This window comes from Centroberyx gerrardi, chromosome 7, assembly GCF_048128805.1.
Source record: "Centroberyx gerrardi isolate f3 chromosome 7, fCenGer3.hap1.cur.20231027, whole genome shotgun sequence".
Taxonomy (NCBI): Eukaryota; Metazoa; Chordata; class Actinopteri; order Beryciformes; family Berycidae; genus Centroberyx; species Centroberyx gerrardi.
The window spans coordinates 7,410,106-7,421,318 of record NC_136003.1 but is presented as its reverse complement, the minus strand read 5'-3'; the positions used below and the strand labels follow the sequence as shown (position 1 = coordinate 7,421,318).

The following is an 11,213-nucleotide window of genomic DNA, read 5'->3' as shown; positions in this document are numbered from 1 at the left end:
AGCGTGGAAGCAAGATGCTACCTTCAAGTGCTGGGGGAAAAAGTCGTAATTACAATATCTTTATGCCTGAACCAAAAAGGTGTTGAATAAGACTGGGAAAGTGTACTTTTGGATTATAACCGATTGGCTGAGATGTTCACGGGGAGGAGAGCATGGATGCCATGTCAACAATTGGTACAATGGTAAAAGTGATGTATTGTATAATTGTATGTCATTTGCTTGGCCTTGGCATTCTATGTAATTAGTAATGTTGTATGTTTCAATTTTTCCATTTTGTTTAACGTTTACTTGTCATGCATTTTTGTTTTAATAAATTAAACATCATACTTGGTGCACATTTTCTCCTTTTCATCCTGCCGCTGTAGCACACAGTCCCTCTATGCCTCTTGATTTCTAAAATAAAACTACAGCCACTAAAAACTACATTTGTTACGGGATACATTGTGTTAATATTTCCGACCAAGCTCACTTGAATACGCGACAAGTCGGATTTACGAGCTTCGAACTCGGATGTCGGAGGTTGCGAGGAGCACTTGAAGGCAGCGTGAGATCGTGTGGTGACGAGTCGTTGCTTGTGGAAACAGCTGGTGATTTCTGTCAACGAACATTTGAGGATAGCAACATGGGGAGGAATAAAAGTTAAAATTCGAACCGGAATTGACTGAATCTACATTGATTTGACACTCTGCTGCTGTTACACAAGACGCTGGGGAATGTCATCTTGTGCAAGCCACTTTGTTGGGCAGTGTTAATCAGCTAGCTAGCGCGTTAGCCTAGCCCATTGACTTTCAGTGTAGCCAGTCGCTAACGCCAGCCAGCTAGCTAACTTTGCCTGCCAAAGTCTGAGTTTTCCGTCAGTTAACTAGATACCATTTTGTTGTCAGCGACTGCAATTTAGCTCTCGGCTTTCTGACAGGTAGGACTGGGTTTTGTTCATTGCCAACATGGCTCATATTCATTATAAATTCTCCTCTAAACTCAACTACGACACGGTGGTTTTTGACGGCCTGCACATCACGCTGAAGGACCTGAAGCGGCAGATCATGGGCAGGGAGAAACTCAAAGCCGCGGACTGCGACCTGCAAATCACTAACGCGCAGACCAAAGAAGGTAATTACACACGCAGACAGAAACGTTAAGTGTTTTTAATAGAGGATAACTGAATGACAGGGTGACAAAACACGTGGTCTGTAGCCTTGACAGCTGTCTCGTCCAGTGGTTGCGTCACCTCTTTAGCTTGATGATGGCAGCAACTTGTCTAGAAAAGTCACGCAGGGACAAAAGGACCTAATGAATGGGCAGAATTCCTGTTGCATTACGCTTTATCTCCTTAAGCGACTGTCATGAGTTGAATTAGAGGTTGCCTGATGGCCGTGAATCAGCCTTATCAGTGCCATGTGAAAGGCCAGGGAGGGATGTGGGATAAAAATAGCAGGGTAGGAGCACAGCCTAATTATGCTCATGAGATTAAGTGCAGTAAAACCAGTGGGTGCCTTGTTATTTGCACATACACACCCACACAACAATAATCAACATAGGAAATGTTATCAGAAATTGCCTCATGATGTCAATATAGGAACTGATAAAGAATGGGACCATGTGCTCACTGAATTAAAGAGAGGCAAAACAAGTTGTCACATACAAGTTAATCATGTTAATCACCCATGGATGATCAATATCACCTTAAAGTGTGTCGACATCCTGCGGATAAGCTGCAAAGCCTCGTTATATGATGTGAAACATGATACCACTGAAGCCACAACACACACACTGTGCAATAATATGTAGTGCAGGCATATACACACACATAGAGAAGCGCACACAGATCCTACCACACACATACACATTCAGTCTTAGATCTCACACGTAAATCTTCAACTTTCTCTCTCTCTCTCTCTCTCTCTCTCTCTCTCTCTCTCTCTCTCTCTCTCTCTCTCTCCAGAGTACACGGACGATGAAGCCCTCATCGTCAAAAACTCCTCCGTCATCATCAGGAGAATCCCCATGGGCGGAGTCAAGTCCTCAAACAGCAAGACCCACAGCATGTAAGTGTTAATTATGTGTTGCTGTTATGCTGTTTTAGACGCCCATGCAACCCCACCACCGCCTCAGGTATTCAGCACTTCACTACTAGTGTGACATGGTAGTGAGAGCTGGATAGAGATTCATGTAACCGCTTAAAGCTGGGAAATGAAAAGACGAGCCGACTGTGAACCCCAGTCAGCTGTCTCCATAATGGTAAACGTCCATATATATGAATAAAATGATCAGTTACTTTCTGAATAATATTAAGTTCCTCTTGATGAGACCTGTTCTCATGTAACTTGCATCAGTCTGCATTTATTAGCGTGAAAAGGAGGGTAAACTTCATTTCCCAAATAAACAGTTACAAGTAAACACTTTTCCACATATAAAAAGGAGGTTTAACCTTCAACTACCTCCCTACTGTTACTTGTTGATTTTCTTATCAGTCCTCCAGCATGGCAGCGTAACCATTAGCAACTACTGTCCGAACAGTTTTTAAAGGGAAGTCAAGTAATCTGTGATCTTTATCGACCTCTATGGGCAACCAGTAGGAACTGCAACAACATAGATGGAACTTGTCTCCTCCTACGCAAGCCTCAGCCCCTCCACCCCTTCCATCTCCTTGAATTATGGAAGGCTGTAACTGGCACAAACAATAAAGTCGCAATTTTACAATAGACAAGTAAGCTAGCTAATAGGGATAAAATAATATCGCGATTCATTTTTCTGCCCCACGATACATACTGTCACATTTTTGAATTGCGATATATTGAATTCGATATATCGTCCCATCCCTACTAGCTAAGTCGAGCAGAGAGAACAGAAACATCTAGTGAAGAGGTAATATATCATCATGCTAAATACTGATATAATAATACTGCTTTGTTATTTCCTTTTTTGACTTGAGAATGAGACTTATTAGCTCTCGCAGCTGAAATGCCTTGCGATACCGGTCGCTCATTTGTAGCATCCTCCATCACTGAGCTGTTGAAAATGCAAATGTTGAAATGTGTCTTGAAATGCCAAAGGGTGGAGAGTTTATGTTCCGAAAATAGAGTGCGGGCCCGAAAGTGAGTTTTGAAAGCCAGAAATCTCAGCACCTGGTGAAGTAATCGTTGAGTCATTGGTATTGATCAGCAACCCTTTCATTTTGTGTCAAAATAATGTCTTTAAGACAACTTATTTTTACAAGACACTTCAACAGCCTCAAATGTGCTCACATCACTTGTAAGATATGTTATTTATTTGAACTATAATAATAATATTTGAATTTGAGACATCTGCTATTTTGCCCAGCTCCCCCCTAACTCATACTGTTTGTGGATTTGAGAGTAAGTTGTGATGAGAATCATACGGCCCTGTTTCACCCTCCAGTAGTTTCAATATACACAAGCGTACTTTGTTTATGGACCAGGACACATAGTCGATTTATCTTCATCTTTGAGATTACAGACTTGAGTTTGTGTTATGGTTTTACAATGGGTTAGATTAATGTTTTCAATTTTTCTTCACGTCAACAGTACAGATGGCTCTGTGTAGACAGGAGGAGGGAGGGGGTTTAGTGATCTAAACCTAGAAGTGGAAGGCATTTAAAAATCCTTAGAGCAACTTTTTTGCTCGTTCCAGGTCCAGGTTAGTCAAATGAACAGGTGTGAAGCCACAACTTTCAACCACCGGTTTCAAGTACTTCAAGTTTTTTTTTCTATTTTTTTCCCACGAAGTCAGGCTGGTGGAATTTGCTTCAGTAGAGCTGAACAATCACTCATTTATAAACTTAAGTCCAACAGTGAACATTTACACAACAGATAGAAAATATCACACAAAGTTCACAGAATCATATAATATAGAGTATGTTCAGGTTCCAGATTCAGATTTCCATTACAAAATGTGGTTGTTCCAGTTTATAGGAAAAGAGGCAAGAACATAAATTGAAATCTGTGGTGACGTTTACAGGCATTACACGGATTTTAGACCGGTTTAGATGGGAAAGTCAGCAGTAGTGTGGGTTTTATGCATGGAAGGCAACATTGGAGCAAACTGTTGGTCATGTGATCAGCGCTTTCAGCACCATGCAAACGTATGGGGAGGAATGTGTGCAAAATAGTGGTGTAACAGCCTAAGCATGTTCACAAAATTAAATGCAGCAAAATCAATGCTGCAGTTTGTCATTATACACAAACACACACATATACACACACACACACAAAGTTGATCCAGGTGGTGCCGGTCATGCACACAAATGATCATTCATCACTAAGTGTATTCATAAAGAATCGGGCCATGAGGCAGAATTGATTAAAATCCAGTTGACATCCATCCCAGTGCCAAACGTCTTATGTCACTCAGTGGAAAATTCCACTTTATCAAATGAACAGTTGTCAAAGCTTGTACTTTCCACCACCTGCACAAGCAGATTGCCAGTCACTTAGGATCAAGCTGCCTCCAAGTTAACTTTATCTTTGCCCAGTTTTTTTTTTTAATATGCAGGCTTTTGCATTGGCTCTCCATGATAAAAAGATCCAAACTTCTGAGACAGACTTAAAACCTGGTGGGAGGAGGCCAGGGAGCATCAGGGATGCTCCCACTCTGTCCACCTTTAAACGCTCCATGAATATTTAATGTGTGATTGACATTTAGAATTATCTTCTCATTTGCCTTGTGTCTCTTTAGTTCTCTGTTCTTTAGTTGATGTACAGTATCATTGAGTGTCTTGAAAAGAGCTGTACAAATTAAATGTATTATTAAATACACAAAAATGATCCTTATTCTCTGGTTTCTACACTTTTTGAAGGGCTGAGTTGGTCTTGATGTGTGTCTCCTGAGAGTTAAATTGCCATGGGCGACCCGTAGTTAATGATTGTTTCTGTTTGTGTTTCAGTGAGCGATCAGACCACCATCTCCACCACCACGCCTTCGGAGCCTCCAAAGCAGTATGTAACCAAACCGCACATCCTCTCCTACAGCACCGTCAAACACACACTCAGCTAACACCAACATAACACAGCTGCTCTCGAACGTGTGCTGAAGGTGTGCTCCGTTGCTCTCTGAATTTTATGTTGCCCCTCTCGAAAAGCGAAGAGATGTATGTAAAGTTCGTCCAAATGTAACCTTAAAGGTGCTATGTGTGGCATTTTTAAACATCAGTATATCATTATCACATTAAGTGTGATACCTTGGTATAATTACCGTAATTAAATGAGACTACGGTCAAGATGATTGGTAGCCTCTATTTCGCGCCAGTGATATTGTTAGTGCTAGTGTTTCTGAAAATTAAGACCACATTTCCCATAAACCCTGTGGATTCCAAAGAGGATGCCTCCACCTTCCCGCTGTCGCTCCGCATGGCTTGTTTTGAAGAAGAATTAAAGAAGATAATAAATAGTGATTTTTTTCCATCGGCCTCTCACTCGTTCCTCTGAAAGCTTTAGCTTCGTTTGCTCTGGAAGAACAGCGCCCTCTTCCTGTTTTGTGCCGTAAAGCAATCCAGTAGATTTCCCGCCAAATCCGACCAGCTGGCTCACAGTATAAAATGCAGCGTAGAGGCCGGTAGAGGCTCACAGTCTTCTTGGCGATGGTCTTGTTTGTTTATAATAATCATGCTAATGTCTCAAAATGAATGATTTATTAATGCTAAAATGTTACATACAGCACCTTTAAACCTTAACGTGTATTATTCATACAACAAATACTTTCTAGAAGTGCTAGAATCTGCACAACGTTGCATTCCAAATGGAAAACGCATCAAAGACAGGTTATGGCCCAAATGGAATGCATTTTACAGTATTTCTCATTCAAAACAAAATGATGAGGACCTCTGCCAATGTGTTCTTGCTTCAAATTGTATTTAAAGGTTTTTGATTCCCTGGGAGCTTTTGCTCTGAGATGAATCATATTTCACATTGAAATCAAATGAAAAGAGATATATTTGCACCATGTGTATGATCAGTCACTCATTAGGATAAGAGTGAACAGAATGTGAAATCAGTGTCGAGAAGTGTACAATTTATGTTGTTCAGAAGACCAAATCTTCAGTGCTATAGGCTTAGCATAAGAAAAAAAATTTTTTTTGTTTTTTATATATTCTTCCTAATAAAATTTTACAAGGTTTAATTCACTTAGCATGTGTCCAGTCTGTTCTGTACCAGCTAAGAGGATATTCTCATTGTACAAACTCATTCAGTATCTACTCGTGGGTGTTGGTAACCGATTGGGTGGGTCAAACACTATCATGTTGTGAAATTCCATGCAGACCAGCTATTGAGAACTGATAACCCAACTGTTGTTTCACCATGCAGACTCAGCTGACAGTCTAGCTCACAGTGATCTCCTCCTCTGCACCGTGAGGCATGTCAGCGCTCGCTCATGACTCGACAGATTTCATTTTCTCACACCAGCTTTATGTGGCAGCTGAAGCATTTTGTAGCTTTTGAAGACAGATATAGTTTTATTTTCAAATAAAAGCTATCCATATTAACTTGAGAGGGAGTCACAATAAAGATAGTGTCAATTCCTGCTGCATTAAAGGATGCTGTTGTTTTTGTTTTTTTTTATTAATGGAATGGGGTTCAGTTCCTGGCTAGGAATCAAGTCTGTTATCCCCAAGAGAGCCAAATGCTAATCACTATTAGCATAAGGACTGAGAATGATCGCCTTTATCCCATGATGCATTTAGAATAGAATAGATAGTTTAGTATAGATGAAACGCATTGAAACACCAACCCCAGAAACATACATGTACAGCATAATATACAACATTTCTCGCTTAACCAGACTAATGTCTTCCAAGATGGCAGTGCCCCTTTAAACAAGGCACATGTTTCCTGTGTCCACAGAGATATCCGGTCCAAATGATCACTCAATCCAGATTTCTACACAGGTCTGGAAATGTATGGAAAAAGTTTTTGGTTACTTCCACGTCTTGAAAAGATTGAAAATTGAAACAAAACATTTGGGAAAGTATGGAAAATACTGTTTTTCAGTACCAATTTACAGACAACCACAACTACACTTATGTGTGGTATTTGCTGTTGTAGAGAGTAATTTTCTTCTATAGCATGACATGGTCACACCTAATAGTGGCTGGGCAGTATGGCTGTCAGTATAAATCATATTAAACATCAACTGAAATATTCAAATTAAAAAAAATTGAACAGCAACTAAACCCCAAACCCAAATGGCTTTGGCCATCTGCTGTTGGCTGGTCTTTGTGCCAGGTGATGTCACCACCTGTTGTACTCTATAGAAGGTGACATCACCTGGCACAAACACCAGCCAATAGCAGATGGCCGGTTCAGTAGCCTACTTTTCACCATTAGGTGTCAGGCTTCACCACAGATTTGGGTTTGGGGTTTAGTTACTCTTTAAATCCAGAAAAGTTTTGATCAAATCTACATAGGGACTCTGTTCAGTGTCATTCTGTTAATAACAGTGATTAACATTGACTTTGCCCATCAGGTGATTGGACCAAAACCATACCATGCCATTTATTTTGACCATATCATACATCTTGACCAGATTTAAATGATCAGGGTCAGTTTTGTACTCTGAGATTAATTTACTCCCATCAGGATAAACATCCCGCCAATTCGCTACATCTTTTGCCCCCTCTCCTCCTTATGAGTTTTCAGACCAATTTGCAGAGCTCACCTCAGCCTGCTGTAAACCTCCTTTTGCATGAGGGGAGTTGATTTAAGTTGGTGAGTCATAAGTGTTTCTCTTGAATCCAATCTCTCCTTGGGGATTTCTAAAAACCCTGATCAAGTGTTCCTGTCAGACAAATTGATCTGATGTCTCTTTTTTGTTGTTTGATTGTTTTCCAAAGAAATGAAATGCTACTCCTCTTTCATCCATTTCTCAGATTCAGGAACTGAGTGGTCCCCTAGAAGTTTTTTCATGCTATTGAATTGCCGCACTGGCCTTTTGTCTCTGAAGCTGTAGTCTAACTTTGATGCCTCTCAGAAGCTCTTATTTGCCGCAGTCTGAATGCGTTCACGCTGACCTGCTTTTATCTCTGGTGTCTCAGTGGGAGTCGTTTGTATCTCAAGGTGTCAAATCACAGAGAAATGTCTGCCACATAAACCACTTGGATGTCTTGACTCTTGCTACTGAGTTGCTGGACTACACACACTTTTTTCTTTTGTTGTTTTTTACCAATAAAATCATTTCTGTCTTATGTATTAAGCTGTCTTATGTATTGATTATGTGTCTTGACTTCACTTGAGAAACGGATGCCAATACACAACCACAGTTAATATGTCACCCACATATTTCTTAACACATCTTGCAGTCACCACTGCAGATTTTATTATGCTAACTCTTTGATTGTTCAGATCTTGTTTCCCCGTGCTACCTTGGTTGGAATGACAAATTACACACTTTGGAATCACTTTGGAAAGCTAAACAAAGTGTTATTTTCAGCAAGTGACAGTAACAAATTTGGTAATCCAGCATCACTGTCTCCAGTATTTGATTATATCTCACAAACTGCCGCTTGCACTTTTGTTGCATGCTTCCAAAACACTATCTTGGCTTCCTCTGACTTCCCCAGATCCATGCTAGGACAGTAAAAGGAGGAGCAGATTATCAGAGGCAATAAAGCCAGACTTGCTGAGGTAGACATTAGGTGATGAAAACAGTCCAGGATCATTTATTACTCTCTAAAACATCGGCCTCATGGGTGAAATATCTCACAGCGCATGCTATTCCCCGACATCTGAGTTTGTACAGGACACATTGTCCATTACTTTGCTTCATACTGTCATTGTGTAAATATTTGACGAGGCACAGTAATGTTACATTCAAGCATAATGACAAAAAACAAATCTCTCCCTCTCAAGTGAGCTTGTTTAAGTAGTAATAAATGAGTTAAAATATGTAATTAGTGGATCTGTTCTAAGGTGACATACTTCACTGAACCCAGGGTGTGAAGTCCGTCTGTCATATAGCTGCTAAAAACACAACACATCCACATAAATGAGAAAAGAAAAAGACTGCCATGTCATCAAGAACAGCGCCACCTTTGGAGCCAAATGACCTAAAACAAGGCTTTGCCATGTGAAGGGATGAAGGATTAATGAGGAATTAGGCAGTCAATGTCTAGCATACTTTACTATGAACAATTTGGACGCATGTATCAAGTCGCAATGTTATCATTTATCAATGTATGTGTTATACAGTAACTTCTGTTTCTGTATTGTGCCACTGCTTGGAGTGCTTTAAAGTTCCCAAATTATTCAGCTTTCAAAATTTTCTTTTCAAATATAGTATAGTTCAGCATAAGAATAACATTCTTTGTCATGATTTGCAAATAAACGTAGTTTAGTTAAAGGGGTAATTATCGAATAAATTTGAAGACCAGTAGGGAACAGTCACAACACTGAAGTCTGATTGGCTGACAAAACCTCCTCTAATTCAAATTAGGTAAATCTGCTGAGTGGAGGCTTTCCAGTTCAAATGCTGCTTACTTGCCTGATTGGAAGGAAGTGATTAGGAATTGTTTAATGAGGGGAGCCAATCAGCATCAAGTCCAGTTTTGATGTGTTGACTGGAGCTAATCCTAAATGAATCCTAAAAGTATGGATTTTTGAAAATGCAGTGGCTTTGAATTCAACCACTCAAACCAAATCAAGTGTCAACAATGTCCACATTAAACATCTTTGATCATATATGTATGTAAGTTAGGAAGTGCCAAGGTTATATCAGGTGACGAGAGCGGAGCCATGACATTTTTTTTTACCCACTAAAACGTCGGCTTGATGAGTGAAAATTCTCAGGGAACGCCACTGTCGGTTCTTTCGCCGGTTTCTCGGGACGAGAACAACCGAGTTGACAGGAGGTGCTGAGGTAGAAATCCCGGGATGAGAACGGCGCAGTGACATTTAATACCCGCTCTGTATGAAAATCACTGCGAGGTGACGGGGAAATTCGTTTTCTCAGCTGAAATGTCAAATCCGCCGTCGCCGAGGCAGCAGATTGAAGATCCTGTAGGAGCGGGGCAAATAGACAGCGGTATCTCTCTGCACAGAAACATTAGAGCTTGTCCAGAAGTTGAAATGGACTTTGGAGCAAAATCTCAACCGGTGATTCTCAATGTGAGGATTGTGTGTCTGTCTTTGCTTGGCCTTGATCTAACTTTGAAAGTACATGAATTAAGACATTTTTTTTTTTATCAGGATTGCAGTATTTATAGACACAAAACTCCCATTCATTTCCATTGATGACACCTGTGTATGGGTGTTGCGTAACTCTATGATTGGACACTCTCACTGCTGTATTAGTGTATTAGTGAAACTGATTTTGTCTTTAATTCAAACAGATGGACGAGCAGAGTGCTTCCAGAGCCTTGGCCCTTCTCTCTAAGGTATACTCTCTCTTCTTTGTTTTTATATTTGAGTTTTAATGGAGTTAATATGGGATTAGATACACACATAAAGTCATTCCTGTTTTATGTTTTTGTTAGCGATGTCAACTTTTACATATTTGGCTAGGAGGCCCATGTGAATCTATGTATGTGCTGATTTGTATGTTGCCTGTTTGTCAGTGTTATGAATGACTTGTGTGTGTGTGTGTGTGTGTGTGTGTGTGTGTGTGTGTGTGTGTGTGTGTGTGTGTGTGTGTGTGTGTTCTCTGAAGTTCGGAGAGGCCTAATGCTCTGTACTGGCAACCGAGTACCGGGTATTGGTAGTGATATTCACACTACACTGTTGGTCAGTGTTGTTGTTTTTCCTGTTCATCCGGAAATTTAAATTTTTAATGAATGAAATTTTGGTTCAGTTTAACTATGAACTCAAACTCAACTATGAACTCAAAACCTGCCTTGTTTTTTGTTCATTTGACATGAATTGGTTAAATGATTTTTTAAACGGTTCAGGTTAGGTTTAGGAAATCACAGTAATGATTTTTTTATATTTCACCTTATATGTAAACAGGACAGGAAACCTTTCAATCTACTGGCACGGAACCTCTGATAAGATAAGAAAAGATAAGATAAGATAATATAACATAGCACTTTATTAATCCCCTTGGGGAAAATCAGGATGAATGAGTGTTGGGAAAGTTTTTTCATTATTTGGCTTGTGGTTGATATTAACTTTCCACTGTTTGTACAGTACTGGCATAGTATCAACCACTTTGCAGACAGTGCCAACACTTACTAGAAATATAAATGTTGATGAAGTATTGATTTTCAT

The 11,213-nt window shown here is 40.0% G+C and overlaps 1 protein-coding gene across 1 annotated transcript in view; it reads left to right on the top strand.

Moving 5' to 3' along the window:
• Positions 1–570: 570 nt before the first annotated feature.
• Positions 571–11,213, top strand: part of LOC139921860 (uncharacterized) — a 28,770-nt gene continuing 18,127 nt past the window's right edge. The window contains exons 1-4 of the mRNA XM_078284415.1: positions 571–1,110; positions 1,943–2,045; positions 4,904–4,955; positions 10,340–10,384. Coding sequence (XP_078140541.1) covers positions 945–1,110; positions 1,943–2,045; positions 4,904–4,955; positions 10,340–10,384 — 366 coding nt within the window. The 5' untranslated portion in view covers positions 571–944. The remainder of the gene's footprint in view (positions 1,111–1,942; positions 2,046–4,903; positions 4,956–10,339; positions 10,385–11,213) is intronic.